Source organism: Accipiter gentilis, chromosome 19 (genome assembly GCF_929443795.1).
Source record: "Accipiter gentilis chromosome 19, bAccGen1.1, whole genome shotgun sequence".
In the NCBI taxonomy this organism is placed as follows: domain Eukaryota; kingdom Metazoa; phylum Chordata; class Aves; order Accipitriformes; family Accipitridae; genus Astur; species Astur gentilis.
The window spans coordinates 1,637,669-1,658,723 of NC_064898.1; the positions used below are offsets into that span (position 1 = coordinate 1,637,669).

The window sequence follows — 21,055 nt, forward strand, 5'->3', positions numbered from 1 at the left end:
TTTTTTCATTACTGAATCTTAATCTCTTTCCAGATCTTTTTGGCTATAATCCTTTCCAGAAGAGAATTAAAGATGGGGCAATAGTTGACAACACTGGAGAATGCTGCTTTTACCATAAGTGCAAAAGCTGAGGCAGAAAGGTCTAATATCAGAAAATGAGAGCACTATGTTTCAGAGGTGATATAAGCCCTCTAAGTATTTCAAACTAGACCAGACAAAGAACTAGAAGTTGTCTCATCTCTGATGTATATAATGCTGTTAAGACAGAATTCAGTTCAATAGGGATTAACTCAAATTTAGGTTGCATTTGGCACTTTAATTTCAGTTTAAAAGCATTTTTTATACACTTACTGTTTTCATGCCTCCCAGATAAATATGTCTACAGGAACTACTACTTTTTTTAAAGCTTCAAACAAAACAAGAGAACTGTATAAGCCTCTTAACTACCCATCCTTGAAGCCAGGAGAACAATGTTCTGCTCTTGAATATCTATATTTTTACTCAGACAGCTTTTAAAAATACTTATAAAATTTATGCAGTAGATAAGAACAGTGGAACAAGTTCCACTTGAGTAAATATGTGTTGAATATTTATTGAGCTTAAAGAATTTTACAAGTAAAAACAAGTCAGAGAGAACAAATATCTTCAAATATCTGTTCTCTTTAAATCAGAACAAAGCAATCATTTGAACAGTCCAAGATGGAACTTGGCACTTTGTGAGGAAAGCTAATTTACCTTCTGCCGTTACAGCTGATAGTATGTGGAGTTGTTATTTTCCTGGATGATGCAAGCCACCATCATCCAAATGTATGTGCTTCCTTATGCACAGACGTGTACCTTCATCACGGCACCTTAGTTTTGCAGAGCCACTGTTCTCAGCAAAGAACGGCGTTCCCTGTCCTATGCTTATTGTTAGCTTAGACTAACAAAAGAAATGAACTACTAACTACTACACACCTGGGAAATAGCTAAGAGGTTGTATTTTAGATCCTTAGGGTGCTGGTGGTGCCCCATTTTCTCAGGCAGCAAGGCTATTTTAACAAGTTCCCCACCTCTATGCTGCAGTTCATCATCCTATCAGGTCTGCAGATGTGACTGTGATGGGCACTTACCATGAACTGCATCAGTGGCATTAAAAACCTGCCAAATCAAAGAAAAAGAAACAGCTCTTCACAGGTTGGTTTGCTGGTTGGTTTTTAAACCAGGATGATTTGACTGTTAGGGCAATTACTTCCCCAGCCTCTCTGCTTTCCACTAGTACACAGACAGCATGAATTCCTGAGCTTTTGAAGGGTGAAATGAATATTAGTTCATTTGATTTGCAAGAGGGAAAGTGAAAGGCTATTTTGGTCCTACAAGTACAGACTTCAAACCAGGTTAATTACCTAATGGCACATATCAAGACCTCTGCACATAAAGATTTAGATTTAGTTACGCTGCACATTATGTTTTCTTAAATATTTTAATAATTAAATAAATAAAATTTGAGGGTAATAAAATAATTGTACTGGAATATAATAATGTCTCAGACACTGAGGGAACAACAGGTATGAAAAATTTCTTATAAAAATGTAATCCTTGGGATATAACCTTGTCACTTGCATTTCAATATCATACAGACACTTTATCCAGTAGGTTAAAGAGTTCTCAGTGCTAGTTACTGGGACTTGTTTGTGTTAAATTAGCCCCAGAAGGGTTTTCCTTGTAATCCCTGTATAAAAAGGGAAGATATGAAATATTTCAATTACAATAATGTTGAAGTCTAATATAAATTCTAGAAAATTAAAAAATACCTATTTCATTTCAGAAGAGTTTCACGTTCATAAATTTAATACATATTTCTCCTTCACTCAAGAAGATTGAATGAAGAAAACAGTCATTTTACTGTAATTTATTTATACAATGTTGGAACAACAAGCCAACACTTGTACTAAGTAATTTACCTAGGGAAGTACATAAAGACAATAACAAAGAAGCTTTTGTTTAAAGTTCAACTTTTTTACATGCTTCAGGTACTTAAGTATTATTGTGATTGCCAAGCTGGAAGGACCATGAGATATCTCTGAGTAAAGGATGCAGCCTTGTAACCTACGAAAGAGGGATTAGCATAAGGACAGAATGGTTAATGGGTCACAAATTCTCTAGACACTTGGACAAAACCCTACACATGTTGGTCCATTCACAGCAGGTCAGTCCGTAACATTAAGGATGTACTCAGGTGTCTGTATCATCACAGTCTCATTTTTCTCTATGTTTTGGCAAATTTTAAAATAAATTCAATCATATTTATAAGTATGATAAGTATTACCTAGCACATTTACCTGTATATTCAAGGCCAAGGCTTTGCACTGAGCTCCCTATCTAAGTATCGATAAGAGAGCTGTGAGCTTTCAGGTGACTTTTTCATTCAACTTTTATAGGTTCCAATGATGAGATTTAATGAACTATTGACCTTTGTTCTATATTATACAGCTTTTGATTATGAGATTTACTGACCTTTGGTTGATGTTACACATCTGCAAAAACTTTGGAGCTTTGTTTCAGGTTCTGATGGCAGCTTTCCTCCATTGAGCTAATAAATATAAAAACCCACATTCCTATTAACCAAAAAAGCACAGGTATTGGATCTACAGAAATAAAGAAAATTCAGAAAGCTTTTAGTCTATGGGTTAGCCAGCAAGGCAGTCAGAACAGGGCAGAATTGCTGAATAGAAATACAATGGTGCCTTTTTTGGTAATAAAACCATGCTCAGACTTTACATTATGATTTCAAGTAAGTATGTCCATAGTATAACCTCCAGTGTTATGCAGAAATACTGAAAATAGGTTTAAGCATCTCCGTCCTACCCTATAGTCTGCAGTATAGACAGATGCAGAGCAAAACATTATTTTCACTGCAGTATTATTTGATTTCAGGCTGACACCTCTGCACACTACATAGTTACCCTGCTTTGCTTTCTGCAGTTCAGTCCATAAACTAGAGATAAGAAAGTACAGAGAGCAGCAGAAAAGGTTCTCTCAATGGTATCTCCAAGGACAGTGAGCTGAAATTCATAAATAATTGAACTGAGACAGCAGAGTTAAACTCAGCCCTGTTTTAATGCTGAGGCCACAGCAACAGCTTACCAGAAAAGACAATATGCCCACATCATGCTGGCAATGCCAGGATCTCCCTTGGCCTCCAGATCAGGTCAGCACGATCCTAAAGGCTCTTATGACTAGTGTCACCGTTGAAGTGGTGGCTAGCACCTGAGGAAAGCCACCCCTGTCAGCTCTCCCTCTTCTTTCGCCCTGCCAGGGAACCAGCCTGTCCGACATGTAGTCCCCATCCATCCTGTCCCCATGGACCATTTAAAAGTATGTAGAAGAGCTGATTTCCAGAAAGCATCAGAACACTCTAATTTTAAATTATTTTAGTTTAAGGTTGAATGTGGCTCTGAACAGTCCCATGGCTTTCTTGGAGTTCTCATCTGTATGCCACCTTTAGTCTCCTGCGGAAAAGGCAAGTCCTTCCAGCACAGGAGCTTCTCGGTTGTTGTCTACTTCTATGCAACCCTCAGCACAGGAATGTCATGGATAGGGGTATTCTAGGAAATACCGCCTCACCAGTAAATGAATATATAACTTTACATACATTTAGAGACAATTTTAAGCAGTTAACAGTGAAAACAGTAATAATAGACTCAGAATAATTTAGGCTGGAAAAGACCTTTAAGAGCATCGAGTCCAACTGTAAACCTAACACTGCCAAGTCCACCACTAAATCATGTCCCTAAGTGCCACAAGGCATGAGGTGGTGGGCTTCTGCTTGGTGAAGATGGGTAAGGCTTGGCGGGATAGACAGAAGGAGCTTACTGGACATTCAGAAAGACTTTACTGAATAACTATTTTGTTATATATTTGAAAGGAAGAAAATTTGTATATCTTCCAAACAAGCTGCTTGTAGCATTTCATGATACTATCATAAACATGTTTCCCTCTAATGCTGTTTAAAGTAGCTTCTTGGGATTTGAAGCTGGAATCTGTTTCCCTATTTATTGTGTTTACAGACTATCCTATTATTGTAGACATATTCAATAGCTTGTGCATTTTACTGTACTTTAATTGCTTTTGTAATGAAATAAATGAGGTTTGGGAGGTTTTCTACTGAAGAAAAAAGTACAAGGTAATTTTAAGAATGATTCAAGGCCTGCTGAGTCAATGGCAAACATGCATTAATATTGCCTCAAATTTTAAGGAAATGGAGTATGTATGTAAAAAGAGTGTTTTTATTTTATTTTATTGCAGTGTCTTATTTACAAAATTCTCAAATAAAAAGAATCATATATAATAATGTATTAGCCTGTTTCGAAAGTTGTAGACACATAATCAGGTTTTTATCTTTTTAGATAAACAGGGAAATACTACATTTCATACTTATTATCTGTAGGGCCAAATTATGCATCTTTGATTTAGGCACCTAAATGAAATGGTCAGATTTTCAGATGTATCAGGTATTCAGACATTCTTATGCAGCACATTTCAAAATAGGACCATGCCATTTAACTGTTACAGAGCAGCCAGATTTTTTTTAAAACCTTTCAAATAACCCCAGCTTTTCTAAAAGCAATGTGAATGCTGCCATCTAGCTATATAGTAACAATATATCTTTAGTCCAGTTCTGCTAGACACAATTTTTTTCAGTTTCAGTTTGGAATAGAGCAGAACAGGGATACAAAAATTCCTGTTGCATTTCTGTTAATTTAAAAAGGTGTAGGCACCATTTATGATTTAAAAAATATTATAATATTATAAAATACTACTTTGACAGCAAACTGAAAAGATAAGAACAAAGCAAAATTATTGCATCTGATAGTGAAAAAGCTATTCCTTGTGAATGCATGACTTTACAAATGCAGGATCTTATTTTTCAAAGGTTTACAGATGCCTTCAGTTGAATGGGGTAACTAATAAAGTTAAAACAACACATTTGTAAATTGAAGCCTAGATTCTCTTTCCAGTTTGAGATTAATCTACCAAAGATCAGGATTTCTACAAAACACTTTGTCTAACAAATACTCTTATTATTATGTCTGATCCATGAATTGTTTGGAATCTGTTTATGCAGAGTGTCAGCTAGACAGTATTCAGATGGTACTGTTTGAGTTCTGCCATTGGCCATATGAAGGCACTTTTGGATGCCTGTCATTGCATGCTCAAGATGTTGATCCACCAAGAATCCTCCTCAACACCTCTTTGGGGAACCAAAGGACCAAGAGACTGAAGGCACACGCACAGGACTTGCCCTGATACTGAGAGGGCCATGGATGGTCTCGGCACCTAGACTTGGGAATTAGATGAAATGATTTCCACAGCCTATTTCCACATTTCATCCAGAGCATCATGTAGAGAGCTGTGCAGAGCCAGCCCAAACTGTTGATTGGGATTACTCAGCGGATAACTGGAATCATTCTGGTTGAGCTCCTGCCCATCAGTTTGAGGAGCTTGCATTTCAAAACAAATTGAGACATGTGGCTCCTTCAACTTTCTTCCCTAGGTGGGGAAAACGGATGTAATTACATGACAGATATGCCACCTCGTTAAACATTAAACACACAGTCTCATTTCTAAGTACAAAGCGACTGGGAAAGCTATCCACTTCCCACCTGAAGAAGAAAAAGTTTACATAATCTAGCACATACACGGTGGGACCCCAACTAGAAAGCGAAACCTATCCAAGTACAGACATACCTTAAACATAAAAGGAGAGGAAATCTATGTAAGCAGATGTCTTTTAGCTAGGGTTTCCTATATCCTTACAAAAAACCCCATACAATATGGCATATATCCCTGCACAGGACCAGTTCACAGAACTGTCTAGCCCAAAACCTGGCCGATACCAGATTCATCAAAGGAAGATGCAAGAAAACATGTTGTTACTTACAGAATAACAGCCCTTGGACCCATTCTAATTCAAGCAACAGGAGATTAGCCTGAATTTCAAATCACGAAGAGCTGAGACAACAAGAAAACAAGCCAGAACTGCCACAGGCAGGGCCAGATTGCCTCACCTAAATCATTAGGAAACAGATGTTCTCCCACATCATCTGTAGAAAAATCTTGATGATAGTTGTTCTTACATACATAATGTCATAAGGCCTTAATTCTGCCAATATAATTTTTGGAACAGCACACTTTGAAGTTTGGGTATATGTGCTTTTGTACACGCGTGCGCACTCACACACAGCTGAGAGTTACAGCTTCTTATCAAAAGATGAAGGGACTACATGCAATCAAATTGATCACAAATGCCAAGCCACTCCTGGCCACTGAAAAACAACAGAAAGAAACAACGCTCGATATCACTAGGCCTATATATTATTTTTCAGTTTGACACATTAGTGCTTGATGGTGGTATGAGCCACAAAAAGCCAGAAGACAAACAAGAAGTTATCTATCTTCCATGTTCCCAGAGAAATTAATTTATGGTGAAGTGAAATCAGCATGCAGACATCTGTTTCTCCCAAACATCAAGAGCATTAAAAAAAAAGTTTAATTATGGATACAGTGTGAGATGCACTGCTTTCTAATTCTGCACTTTTTATTTTGCATTTTTAATCTTCTGTGTACCCTCACCTCCAAAAAAACCAACCAAAACCCAGGATAAATTGCATAATTCAGGATTATTTATTAATTGTATAAAATTTCACTCCCAGACTTGTAAAGTGCAAAGTCCTTGCCCCTGAATGGTCTCTCTTTTTTTGACAGCAGCATTCTTTGAACCTTTGGTGCTAAAAGAAAAAGAAAGATATTTCACCATCTCCACTGCTTTCTGCAGTCTTTCAGTATGTCCAATCATTCTGGTCAACACATAGCTGCTATCAAATAAAGTGGCCGCTATTCCAAGTGCCACAAAGGGGCATGATAGAATACTCCATCAGCATTTGAATTTATTTTTCCTCTGAACTGAACAAGGATCTTAATACTGTAATCAACGTATGTGAATAACTCAAGTTCTGTAGTGTCCAGTTTTACTGTGATCTGTCCCAGTAGGGATGCATTGAGCTATAAAACACCCAAGAGAACAACTTTGTTACCATTGGTCTTTACAGAGCCGGGTATTTCCCTGGTATTATTCTCTTCTGACCATTTTTATCAACTTACTTTGTGTACTGCTGAATTAACAAACTGAACTCCCAATCAACTTAAGCTGCTCCATCATCTGTCTCCCTAGTTCTCACGTTCCTCTCTCCACTGCAACAGACCCTGCTGTAGCACACCCTGCAAGAGCACTTTGACCCCTTTCCAGAAAAATTTCCTTTAGGCTGGACTTGAGGACCGTGCTTATAGTGTCTCTGAAGGTAGGAAATGTTAAACCTGGGGTCCCATAAAATGGTCTAGGTTTGCTGTGCTTACTCTGTGGGTACCCCTATTCAACATAAGAATACAGCAGATTAGGAAGATAACATCTAATGATTACACACATGCAAATGACTGCTTTACAGCAAAGGGCAGGAAAAAACCTTGCTCATGGTGGCTGCAGCCTAGCAAGTGGCCAAATGCAATGGACAGATGATATCTGGACCTGTATCTATATCTTTGAATTGCTAGAGCCTCCTCCTTCCCAGGGCTGTACTGTTAACAGCCAGGTTATTCCATCACCCTTTGGGAGCAGGCATCCCAGATGAGATCTTCTCAGGAGCCACCTACCCTTTCCAGATGTTTCATGGTTGTCTGCTCTCTAGGTTGTTAAGTGCATTACCCCTGCTTGTAGTTCAAGCCTATCAACGCTGCACATACATGCTGAAGATGTGTTCTTGCACCTTAACAAAGTGCCAGTTCGTTCTGAGGTCAGTAGCTGGCATAATTTTTAAAAGCTGCAATATACCTTTGTCAGACAGCTGTTATTGCTGTTTCCTCACTTGGCTTGAGGACAATTTATCTGCAAATGGAGTTTGGAGGCAGAAAAAAGGTAATCATCCCAGTAAGATCATCTACTACAGAAGTTTTTACTATTGTTACAAGCTGTAGAAAAATTATAAATTCAGTTGTACCCACACAACAGTGATGTATTGTGCTTCCATCAATGTTTCAGTGGCTGCTGACCAGAAGCACTCTGTCTACACGGCATGATTCCCATCAGATGTGTAACCAGGTTACAGTCGTACTGGGATTTGATGTAAGTCAATGAAATTTATTTGCATACTAGTAGTGGTTTTGGAGAATTCTCGCATATTTTTTATTCACAGCCTCAGCCCCCTGCCATGTACACCCTGGCCTCGGCGTACATCTCCTCAGCTCACCCCTCCCTTGCTTGTGACGCTGCTGTGCCCTTCACCAACTTTTAGGCCTAGCAAGGCCTGCTTGCACAAAATAATGTTGGCAAAGGGGATTATTTAGGCCTGTTTACAGAAAATGTTGAACTACTGAAAATGCTGAGCTCTCTCTATTGACTGATAAAAACGAAATAAAAGTTTCTCTTTAGGAGGCATCCTCTCCACTGATCCACAGAACTACTTGCAGCTTCTGCTCTTACAGAAATAAAAAAAATAATCTATCATCATCTCATCACTTACATCTTCTCAAGACTGACCTGTGTTTCAGCACTCTTTCAGCTGGTTTATTTAATCTCTTTCCACAATCTGATTAAACTACATATTTAAGAAGGAACCAAAATGAAGTAGAAGAGCTCTGAGATGAAGAATTGTGTGTTGTTCCTACTCCTCTCTAGAAATCCACTTAAGGCCACTGTTTTGATTGTTTTGCGTTTGGGCATTTTCTCTGTTTGAAGGGGAGACCAGCATTTATTTCAATAGAATCACAGAAAAATTTAGGCTTGAAGGGATTGCTGAAAGTCATCTAGTCCAACCCTCTGCTCAAAGCATAGCCAGCTCTGAAGCTATACCAAGTTGCTCAGGGTCTTGTCCAGTGGGGTCTGAACACCTCAGGGATGGAGGTTGCACAGCCGCCCTGGGCAAAACGTGACCAGTATCTGACCACCTGCATGGTTAAAAAAAAATAATTTAAAAAGTCCTTCTATTAACTTGTGGCACTGCTTGAAAAGAGAGTGTGGCTTTCCATCATACGACTGGTTTTTAGTTCCTTGTAAGTCTTGTTGTCGTGGTTTAACCCCAGCCAGCAACTAAGCACCATGCAGCCACTCACTCACTTCCCCCCACCCAGTGGGATGAGGGAGAAAATCAGGAAAAGAAGTAAAACTCGTAGGTTGAGATAAGAAAAGTTTACTAGAATATAAAAAGAAGAAACTAATAATGATACTGATAACACTAATAAAGTGACAGCAGTAATGATAAAAGAATTGGAATATACAAATGATGCACAGTGCAATTGCTCACCACCCACCGATCAATGCCCAGTTAGTCCCCAAGCGGTGATCCCCCCAGGCCAACTCCCCCCAGTTCCTATGCTAGATGTGACGTCCCATGGTATGGAATACCCCGTTGGCCAGTTTGGGTCAGCTGCCCTGGCTGTGTCCTGTGCCAACTTCTTGTGCCCCTCCAGCCTTCTTGCTGGTTGGGCATCAGAAGCTGAAAAATTCTTGACTTTAGACTAAACATTACTTGGCAACAACTGAAAAATTCAGTGTGTTATCAACATTCTTCTCATACTGAACTCAAAACATGGCACTGTACCAGCTACGAGGAAGGCAATTAACTCTATCCCAGCTGAAACCAGGACACTTGCATATATCCACGTAACATAATTCAGTGTCATCTAGTTACCTGAGCCCAACCTACCATCTGCTTAAATCAATGTTTAGGGCCCCCTTCACCAGCCCAAACCACAAATGCCACCCTCATCCATCTGCATACCACTTCATGTACAAATGCCATCCTCATCACTGTTTAAAGAGAGGAACTCTCCCCGATTTGTGGACGGCTTGTCTCTCCTCCAGGTTGTTCTCTGTTTCTTGTCAGTAGGGAAAGGAGTGAAGAGCAAGCAAGGGAACATGGAATTCCTACATAAATGTGCTAGAAACTACAATGTGTGACAAATTTCCAGAGATATTTCAGAGCTAAATGAAGCTAAGAGGCAAACCCATCTTCCAGGACTGTGCCGGACAGGGCTGCCACTACCTAAACACAATGTTTACTATGAATTTCTCACGGCCTGCGGTCCTGGGTGTGTTAAAGCTTGATTCGGGATCAGCATACACACGACAGTCCCTGAGAAAGCAAGTTAATTAGCCCCCAAAGGGCTGGCACTTGGCAAGTTCTGGAAGAGCTATCTCAGGTACAGAACCACGCACCTTGGAACGCACCTTTGCGAGATTTAACACGGTTAGAAATTTTCTACGTGGAAGTCAAGCTGCAGAAGATTTTTAGTATTGATTATGAAAGCGGCAAATAAATAATACACTGCCTGATCACACTGAGAAAGTCTAACAGCTGTTTCACTGAGCAGCTGAAGTACCACTGGGAACGTGGGCGTTCATGCTCTGAGGCCAGTGGTGGAAATTCAGCGAGACCGTTTCTCCTTCGTTTTTTCCCCAAGAGCTGTGCCCAGGTGCAGCTCCTTCCCTCCCACAGCTACAGAGGCCGGTACCGGGGGAGGCAGCCAGCTCCTCCTTCCCCAGAACTGGAAACAAGCCTCACCTGGAGACAGCCGCCTCTGCGAACACACCATCTCTCCCAGCAGAGCGGTCATTTCTCCACAGTTAAAGTAACAGTCAAAAGGAAGCTTCTGGCGGGCGACATTGAGGGGGGGACGGGATGACTTTGGCGGTTCAGAACGATATCTTTCGGGCCGTATTTTTCCTTTTTTTTGAACGTTGGTGTCGATTACCTGGCTAGAAGCCCCAGTTACAGCAAGACACCCTGCCGTTTTCGCCAGTGCCAGCCACGAAGGCCGCCCTCCGGTGGCGGACACCGCCCGCTCCGCCGCGGCGGCTGACAGACCGGCGGGGCCCGGGCCCGCAGGAGCGGCAGAGCGACCGCGTCCTGACAGGAAACCAAGCCGGGGAAAGCCGCGGGTCACGACCGAGCGTTGATGAAACGCCTTTTGCTAATTGAACTGAGGTAATCAAGCTGTTACAGCCGCGCAGCGCCGCCCGGTGACGTCACGGCCGCCTGACGCGGGAGGCGGCTCGGCTCGGCTCGGCTCGGCGAGCGCGGCCGCGGCGTCGGGCCCTGCCGGGCGGGCGGGGGCTCCCTGTGGAGCCGGGGAGGGGGCGCGGACACGGCGCGGCTGCTGACGGCGGGCTGCGGTGAGGTGAGGCGAGGCGAGGCGGCGGGGGGGAGGTCGCCGGGGACGGAGCGGGGAGTCCCGGTCGCCTGGGCCGCAGGGCGAGCGGTGGTCGGGGGGTGTGTGTGGGGTGTGTGGAGGTGCCGCCTTTCCAAGGCGGGCTGTGAGGCGGGGGAGCGGCGGGGAGGGCTGTGGTGAGGCCCGAGTCAAGCAGCCGAGGTAATAAATAATCGTTTGGGGCGTCTGCTTGTGGGACCGAGGGGTTATTTGTCAAAATGCTTCGGAAAGCTGCTCCGTGCGGTTTGTCTTTTTTCGCGTCGGTTTGGGCCTGGCTGCTTTGAGTACGGAGAAGGGCGCTGGCAGCGCTCGAAGCTGGCAGGCCACGCAGCTAATGAAAAAGTATTAAATAGCAATCTTACGTAACAGTAAGTTTTCCACGATGTTGCTAGAACCTTTGGCCGCAGAACAGCAGATAGCGACAGCGTGTTTGTACTTGAGTGCTGTGAAGAACGTAAGAGCTGGGCAGCACAGCTGCGTGATGAAGGGAATTATCTGTGCCCTACTGGGTTTTCTCTTTCTTTTTTTAGAGAAGTGCCAAGTAGGCACTCAAAGCCTAAAAGCCCCGCGTTGAGAGCATGTGGTGGAAATACAGGCCAAGGAGTCAGGTAGGAATTCCATTTATTTGGACAAAACAAGGCTTGGTGGGGCAGCAGTAGTACCGAGAAGAGGAAAATTAGACTTGCTGGCTGGGTGAATGTAGGTGCTGGGATACTGGCCTGAGAAGATGGTGTGAGTTGAAAATGGCAGAAGATGGGAGTTTACTGAAGTCTTCAGTAATTTTGAGAGTAAGAATTACCATGTTAGATCAGATCACTGATTTTCTCTGTTGTCTAGTCTTTGACATTATCTAGCCTTAGGTGCTTAAAAACTAGCAGTAGGCCACCATTTAATGAAAAATTTAAGGGCTAATTTACTCAAACTAATTTAAATAAACTAAAAGCAAAAAAATGTAAATTTATCAGCTAGTACCTGGCTTGTATTAGTTTAAATCCTTTGTAACATTTGTTTTAATTCAGTTTGTTCTCTAAATTCTTGAAAGTTACTAATACTTTCTTAATTGCTCTTTCCCTACAGAAATAAGGCTTAAACCACTTCTGTCGGCATGGTAGTTCTCCTTCATCCTCTTCATCTTTGAAATCAGGGGCTGATAGAAAAACAGCTGTCACATAGGAAGAGCTCGTGGATTAAGGGGTTTGTTTTGGTTTTGCTTTTTTTTCCCCTACACCCCCAAGGTTTCAAAAATAGTGAGTTGGAAAGAGAGCTCTACCTCTGTCAGTCAGGATATTTAATCCTCTTAATAAGCTTTAGGCTTCATGGTTACCTTCTGGCAGTAAGGTCCATCATTGAGCTACTTTTTTTTTTTTAAATAGATGTAATTTTTTTAATGAAGGGGGGTTTGCTGCTTCAGAGGAAGGATGGTCTGCTAGATAGTTGAGATGTTAGCTACAATATCAAATTGAACTCAAGTTTCTCTGTTGCACTGTGGCCTCTCTTGGTCAAGTCACTTAAAACCACAGAGTGTATCTGTACTGATAAATGAAAAGGGGCCAAGGAATGGACTCAAGTACTGGATTGATCTGTGATTATCCACAGTGCCCATCAGCTCTTTTCTTAGCTCTGTTTTGGACCAGCTTTCTCCAAGACAAGTTCCTCTAAATCTTACTTAGCGCTAAGTAGTACAGATCTGGGCCAATCTGTACCACCCGTAGGACCAAAGGTTGGTTTGCGGCTCTCATGTTTAGTAATATACACTTTGCCATTCATTCCAGCTTTAAAACAGAGGAAATAAGGCACTGCATTGTACAGAAATGGATTACATATAAACATTAAAACATGCAGGGCGTTTAAATACTATATTAAGATCATACACTGAAAATAACAATGACCGAGGATCTTCCTTTCATATGGTCAGATTGCTACTTCAATGTTCTGTTTCAGAGAATATTTCTTCTTGTGTTGTGAGGGAGCAATCCAGTTGGCTTATTTACTTTATACTGTCCATTATTTTGTATTAATTTTAATCAGTTAATAAGAATGAATTCAATTCAGCTCTTCAGGCTGACTTTTTAGTTATCTTGTGTTAAACTTAAGATCCACTGTGAACTCCTTCCTCCATTTCCAAGTCCTTTGCCACCCAAATGCATAGTTTGGTGGTAACTATACATACACTGCAAACTTGGGATTTTTCAAACAATCAGAGGTGAGTTGCAACACTCCCGCTCTTCTGAACTGCTGAGCTAGCTTTTGTATCTTTGCCATGCATGGCCACACACTGGTGCTGTATATACACTGATCATGCTGACATCTCCATTTTCTTACAGACCTTTTCTAGTGTTAATAAAGACTGAGCTTTAGCAAGGACAGTGGTGTTGACAGTATGATGAGCGTACAGTGAATAGTAAATTCACTATTAAGTTGAAATGTAGCTAGGATTTTACTTGATGTCTCTTCTTGTTATATACTAACAATCACTAGCAAAAGAATTATTTAAAATCTGTGAAGTATCTTTGCCTTAGCCTCCTCCAGCAAAAACAAATCAAAAAACATGGGGCAAAGTAGACTATGGTATTGCAGTTGTGTTCACACAAACAAATTGTTTACTTAAAGCCTTAAGAAGGGACTTTTTACAGAATTGGATTCACAGGCACTAAAAATGCCAAACCACTAAATTTTGCTCATAAAGAAGTGAACTGTGATGTTAGGTTAAATTCCTCTGTCTTTCTCAGTCTTCTAAACATTTTCTGTGTTTTGGGAACCTGCAGTAATTTTTAAATAGAAGTTCTTTACTGTTGAATTGTTTTTTACCTTTATACCCTTCTTAAAAGGAAAAATTGACTTTTCATTAGTAAATACAAGTGTTGACACAAGATGTTGTGGTTTGGGAGTCCCTAGGTTTTTTTGCTAGCAAATAATCCAACTATGCATATCTTAAATAGTTAATGTCTAGATCATAAAATACATGATGTGGTTAAGTATAGTCTTTCATGTAAGCATCCAGCTGCACTCACACACTTGTTAAGAGTTCTTTCCAGTTACTTTCATTATAATTGCTTGCTGTTGCGCTGGTCAGAAGCATGGTTATAACTTCTAAACTTGATGTCCTTGGTGGTTATTAAATATACACTTATGCCAGTGTTGCTCTTCAGCTTAAATCAAAGATGCTGAGCCAGTTGGCAGCAAGTGACTGCAATCAGCCAGAAAAATCTCCTCCAGCCCAAGATTCGTTTTTCTGCTACATGGTGGGGAATGGGCAGTGAGCCTGGTGGCTCAAGTCGCTGCTGATCTGCACCACGTGGGCTGCTTTCTCAAGCAATCCCTGTCGTATTCCTAGCTACGCCTCTGTCATTGGACTGAAATCACACATCATGTCTTTTGCATGAAATTGGATTCTGTTGCATCGTAGAAATACAGACATGTTCCAGATCACATGGCACTTCTGTCATGTGAGTGCAGATGCATCAGTCACATAAGTGCTATCTGCATTTTGATCATAAAAGATGTGGGAGTAGAGCGCAGCATTCCATCTTTGCCTCGTTAAAATCTTTTCATGACCTGCACTTCTTAAGTTTCTCTGGTTTTGTTGGAGTAGAGGAAGGATATTTTCCAGCTTTTTTATATATATATATATATATATATATTTTTTTTTTTACTTCATTGATAGTTAGACTAAAACAAGAAGAGACATTAAATAAACTCAAATGCGGGTACTATTTCAGGATTTTATTAAAAGTTTGGCTTTCAGTAGTTCTTTTCTTCTTTCCTGATTTACTTTCTTCTGAAAAGAAGTATATTTATAGAGACTAATGCAATGTCTTAGCCTTTGATTTATTGGCTTGGTAAGCCAAACTTACCTTTCTCTAGGGAAAAAAAAAAAAGTACTTGGTTCACCAGAAAAAAAAAATAATCAGTAACCATCTGCACACCTCTTCCTGTTCTGGTGCAGCTTTCTTGAATGTGGCTCAGTGTCCTGTGCGGTCTCACCAATGCTGTGTACAGTGGCATTAATGCTTCCGTATGTCTAATAGAAGTATTTTTATTTTTGCATTTCAGATTTCACTTACTCCCATGTTTTCTGTAGCTTGCCATCATTGTGATTGACAGACGCCTCTAGTTTTTCTCCTTCCTTCCATCCAGTTTACAGCAGAGAATCATTGTTTTTCGTGAAAATCCATGATCCTTCATTTTTATATAGTATCCCTTTTTTGTTGTCAATGATCATTATTCCCTTCTAGTATAAAAACCTGATTTTTCTGAATTGACAATGCCTCTCAATGCTGTCAGCAAAAAATTTCACTGGAATTTTTTACATTCTGTGTTGTAAACACTATCCTAGTCCAAGAATGATTTGTATTTGCTGTGTTTGGCCAAGACTGAAGATCTGCATTCAGTTGAAACAGTGATTTTACACGTTTTAGAGTTCAGATAAACCTATTGGATTCTCTTCTGCTCTTCAGTTGTTGAAATACACATGGCAGTTTGAGGAATAAATTCCAAAATAGACATAGAACCTGCAACCTTTTGTACATATTGGTACTTCCAAGTTTTTGTCATCTGGGGAGCAAGGAAGTGAAAACACCAGTTGTCTTTCTCACCTTACAAACACTGTAAAGGAGATACGTAATTCCCTGGTTTTGTTTTGTAAAGCACAGCTTTAACTGTTGAAAGTATTTCTTCCCAGTTCTATGTGTTGATACTAGTTTATCAATATTTGTTTAAATGTTGAGTGTTGTTCCTGAATTTTTTAATACCTTAGAGATTTTTTTTAAATACTATCAAAAGTAAAGTTAGATTTTAAAATATTTTTTTTACTCCACTATTTGCTACTGATTTTAATACTTTTTAAGATGGAAAGTTTAGTATCAAGCATGTCTATATTCTTCTGATGTTTAACTTCTGAGAAATAGATGTCTGTGGTGTAACTAGATGTGACGATTATAAACTCCTTGCTGTCTTGGAATCATGTATTCTAAATCTGAAGGTTAACAGGTGATAACCATAACATATCAGACACTGCACCAAGCAACTAGATAGCTTTCTGCAGTATGGTCATCATTAGAAACCAGTTAGAAGGCGTTTTTTTCTAAGGTAAACTTTGTTTGGCTTCATCTATGAATATCCTTACTAATTTTTAGGTTCCAGTTTGCAGTAATGGAACAACTGCAGGATCCAGTTATGCAAGAAGATGCAAATATTAAAGCTATTAATGAAGAGTACAGGAGAGCCTTTATTTTTATCAATAAAGGACTGAATACAGATGAACTGGGTAAGAAGGAAGAGGCAAGACATTATTACAAGCAAGGGCTTGAGCACTTGCTCCGAGGAGTTAGCATTCCATCGCAGGGTCCTGCATGTGTAGGGTCCCAGTGGGAGTCTGCCAGGCAAATGCAACAGAAGATGAGGGAGACCCTCCGAAATGTTCGTGCTCGACTCGGCATTCTAGAACAAAACACCCCACCTGCACAAGCAAGTCCTGCTGTGATGGATGCCCCTGCTGGGGTGCCCAAGTTGTACCCACCCATTCCTTCCAAAGAAAAGCCAGAAAGACCCCCCGCCCCTAATTCTCTGTTTGTACCAAGTCAGCCACCTGCAGCAGATGGAAGTGTTGCAACTGTGAGCCAGGGACAGATTCCAGCTATGAGTCCATCATCTGCAAAACCTCTTTGTCTGCCAAATGAAGCACCTCCTGCCTATACCCCTCAAGCTACCAATGGCCATTTTACTGTGTCTTATGGCACAGACTCTGGGGAGTTTTCTTCTGTAGGTGAGGACTACTACAGTAAGTGTACTCAGCCACCTCCCCTTGAAAACCTGGGAGTGGATGCAGATGAGCTGATCCTGATTCCCCAAGGAGTACAGATATTCTTTGTGACTCCTGATGGGCAGGTTAGTGCTCCTTCATATCCTGGATATCTACGCATTGTGAAGTTCTTGGATACAGATAGTGAGACGGTCCAGAGTCGTCCACCTGCATTTCTCCAGGTAACAGGAAAATAATTTTCTCCTTTAATTAAATTCCAAGAACTGTCGTAAAACTTTAAAAGGCAGTCTTCTTAAGTTCTTGCTTTTCTGAGCCTAAATATCTGTATGGTAATATAAAGGATGTTATAGCTGTTGGAAAAATGGTTTTCTGCAAGTATACACTTTATGACTTTTTCTGCGAAAATCACCTCTGTATCTTCCCAAGGTTTTTGAGTGTTGACTGTTCTGGTGAATTACATTTTCTAAAGGAGTTGACTTAACATGTCTTTTCATTTCATGAAATTAACTTCCCTTTCCTCACATAGAGAAGACATGTTGATTCACCTGTTGTAACGTGTCAGTGTAAAACAGGGTTGCATGCTATCCACTTCCGTCTCAACTGGTGATAACATATTGCAGTTAGGACAACTGATAATTTGGAATCTGAGGGCCCATGTTAATCCAAACCCTGATCTACAAATAAAAAAGATGCATTATTTTAATTTTATCAGTCCATGCTTGCTTCACGTGGGCGTGTTCTGTAACGTACGTTGTGTTTCTGGTTTTGTTTCTGACTTTGGATCTCCTTGTTGCTGCTAAGATTGGCTGTTGGTAGTCTCAGCGAAGGGGAAAGTTGGAGGAACAAACAAAAACTGCTTCCTGTTTTTGGGTCTGCTGGTTCACCTCCACCTGTGTTAGCAGTCTTCAGCAGTCGGCCAGCGACAGCCGTACATGCTCTTTACCCTATCATAGAAACCTGTTCTGAGACCTACAGCAAGTTACAGGCGCTGTGAATCCTGACTTGTTTTGCAGTGCTTTTCATCTGCTCCTACACCTGGGTCTCAAGACTAGACCTCAGTTAAAAGGCTACCAGCCTGAATTATAGTCCTGTGAAAATTAGTATTTTCTCCATATTAGACTGTCGGAACTAATAAAGAATGATATTTCCACAGTCATGTGGGGCTTTTGGTTTGGGGTTTTTTTTTTTCCTTTCTTTCTTTTTTTTTTTTTTTCCAAGATGGCATAGGGCTTTTTTGTTTTTCTTGCTAAACTTTATGGAAAATCAAGTTTGTGGTGCTTATCAGTACATTCTGCCTGCCTTTCTTTTTAAAAGGATCCTTTTATTCCTTTATGTACTTATCTTTTCTAGGTTTGTGACTGGTTATATCCTCTAATGTGTAACCAGTCTCCTGTTCTGTGCTGCAATACTGGAGTCTACATGTTCCCTGACACGATGTCCCAGATGCCAGGGTCCTATGTGGGAGTAGTGCTGTCTTCAGAACTTCCAGTAGCAGACAGAGAGCTGTTTGAGGATCTCTTAAAACAGATGTCTGACCTTCGAATCCAGGTAAATTTCTGGGCTGCCTGTTTTAAGCCAATAAGAAATGGTGTAAATGATCAATATATTCTCCCATTTACAGTTAGTTGTGTAAAACTGTGAAGTTCTGTGTCTTGCTTGTTAAGCTCACCTGTGAGAAATAGATAAAGTAGCCAAGATTAAGCAACCTAGTAATGAAACTGTAGGCCCTGTGAGATGGGAGGACAGAAATTTTAAAATAATAAACCGTAAGCACAGAGAGGAATTGTAGACCATTTTGTATATTTTCCCTACTTTTCCAAAAGATAACATAGGACCCAAAATGAAATTTTGTGTTCAGGAGAAAGCACATTTTTTCCTCTGTGTGCACACACATGCACGCACTGTAGTTTTGATGATACCAGTCCTGGAATATTGTGCCCAAATGTGTTCACAGTTCAAAAATGTTAAACCACTTCAGAGAAGCAGACCTGTGAAAATAGCGTGTGCCTGAAAAATCTGCCTTCAAATGGGATCTCAAAATAGATAAATCTAGTGCCTTATTGCAGTAAGATATTGACAGATAGAGTAAACAGAAAGAACCCATACTCTTACAAAGGTGCAATAAGATACGGTAACTGGAAACAAGGTCAAAAATGTTAATGTAAGAGCACTGGAGCACTATTTCAGAAAGTATGGTAATCAGTAACTACTTAAAAGCTCATAGTGGGATTATATTGTTTCATGAAAGATAGAATCTTGTTGAATCACCAAGATTTGAATGCAGTGATGATGAAGGACCAGTTTGCAGCATGCCATGTGGGCAGAATTCTGTTATGGTATAAATTCTGTTTTGCTCGGCAGGGAATTTCTCTAGCACAGGAGGCCACTAATTTTTACTTAAAAGGGAGAAGTACTACAGAATGATGTAATGTTTCAGAGCAGGACTTATTTGATAAAACTCTGTCATCTTTCCTGCATAGAAGTAGTTCAAATTGGGTATCTAATTAGTTCCTTATTGTCCTAAAATTCCGTGTTTTTGTTAATGTTCCCTGATACAATGTCACAGGTGCCAGGATCCCATGAGAGAGTAGGGTTATCTTCAGAGCTCCCAGCAACTGAGAGAGTGCATTTTGAAGATAAATTTAAACAGATGTCTGGCCACAAAGTCCAGGTAAATTCCAGGACAGTGATTCCAAAATTCTATAGAAAAAAACCAAAGTCACTGAAATATATGTTAGAACTGCTGAGATTCCAGACTCGATTGACAGCAGCAATGTATGCTGTGCCCTGTGTTTTTTTGGTTTTGGTTTTTTTGTTTGTTTGGGTTTTTGTTGTTAAGAGCTGATTCAGCTACTGCAGGCTACCATGTTTTGCAAATCAGCAGATTTCTGAAGTTTTAAAAACAGTGATACAGCACGAATATTTCAAAGCCTAGTCTGATGGCCATTTAATGTGTCTTCTGTTTTATATAGTATTCATGAGGATCTAATTAACAACTATATTTAATGTAATTATAGTATTGAGTCACCTGTCTCAGAGAATCCATTTCTGCTCCTTAGTATAGTCCTTAGAAGTGTTGTTGACTGGTTTTCTACATAGTGACCCAAACTCTGGTGTAACTAAATTATATCTGGAACATAGTTTTGGTTTTTTTATTGTTTTTTTGTTTGTTTGTTTTTTAGCTATAGCTGTGTATTAAGTTTATTTCTCCTGCCCAGCCGCCAGAATGTTTTGGTCACGTGCTAAAGACATTTCTTGAACATGAGATTTCACACTGCTGTCAAGCAGTAATTGGTGATGTAGTACATGTCAGTGATACACTGTTAATCTTCTGGGTAGCAACTGTCTAAGTCTTAATCTAATCTTTTCTGTTAATGTTGGTTTTGTTTTGTTTTACTGCAACAGTCATCTTAGTGCAGTACCTGGCTTTTATTTCCAGTAAATATTTCAGGGGAAATCTAAGAATTCCATGTAATATCAAATATTCTATATGCTGTATTCTGTTCTGCTGATAGGTTTAATCTATGAATGCTTTCATTTAGACTCTTCAGGACTAAGTAAAAAGGTTTTTTCTTTCTATCCATTGTTAACTAGAAGTGTTTTGAATCATTGAAATGTTTTGGTTTGTTGGTGTTTTTTTTTTAACTTTTACATTGGGAAAGTCCTAAAAGTAGGATCTTGAACAGGAACCTAAATCTATTACAATTTTTTCACTTCTGTAATTAAAGTTTAATTATACATTGTCTGTGAACTGTGTAACATGATGTTAACACTTTTTAGAAACACTAGCCAGACTGTGGTAGTGGTGGTTGATATGTTTGAATGATCAACATCTACTCATAGATTCCTAGAATGGTTTGGGTTGGAAGGGACCTTAAAGATCACCTGGTTCCAACCCCCCTACGATGGGCAGGGACACCTTCCACTAGACCACGTTGCTCAAAGCCCCATCCAACTTGGCTTTGAACACTGCCAGGGATGGGGCATCCACAGCTTCTCTGGGCAACCTGTTCCAGTGCCTCACCACCCTCAGAGTGAAGAACTTCTTCCTTA

At 40.2% G+C, this 21,055-nt stretch overlaps 2 protein-coding genes across 6 annotated transcripts in view; one reads left to right on the plus strand and one right to left on the minus strand.

The window, feature by feature from the left end:
* Positions 1–12,980, minus strand: part of LOC126048132 (uncharacterized) — a 33,132-nt gene extending 20,152 nt beyond the window's left edge. Inside the window, exons 1-2 of the mRNA XM_049822716.1 lie at positions 12,908–12,980; positions 10,596–10,940 (exon numbers count right to left, since the gene is read on the minus strand). Of these exons, the coding sequence (XP_049678673.1) occupies positions 10,596–10,940; positions 12,908–12,980 (418 nt within the window). The remainder of the gene's footprint in view (positions 1–10,595; positions 10,941–12,907) is intronic.
* SPART (spartin) overlaps positions 10,910–21,055 on the plus strand; it is a 338,589-nt gene continuing 328,443 nt past the window's right edge. Inside the window, exons 1-6 of one of the 5 annotated variants that reach the window (XM_049822765.1) lie at positions 10,910–11,018; positions 11,772–11,849; positions 12,319–12,435; positions 16,377–17,223; positions 18,353–18,550; positions 19,569–19,673. In XM_049822765.1, coding sequence (XP_049678722.1) covers positions 16,393–17,223; positions 18,353–18,550; positions 19,569–19,673 — 1,134 coding nt within the window. In that variant the 5' untranslated portion in view covers positions 10,910–11,018; positions 11,772–11,849; positions 12,319–12,435; positions 16,377–16,392. Of the gene's footprint in view, positions 11,019–11,121; positions 11,212–11,771; positions 11,850–12,318; positions 12,436–16,376; positions 17,224–18,352; positions 18,551–19,568; positions 19,674–21,055 lie in introns of those variants that run through there. The other 4 variants (XM_049822767.1, XM_049822766.1, XR_007508799.1 and 1 more) reach the window with 4 other exon arrangements.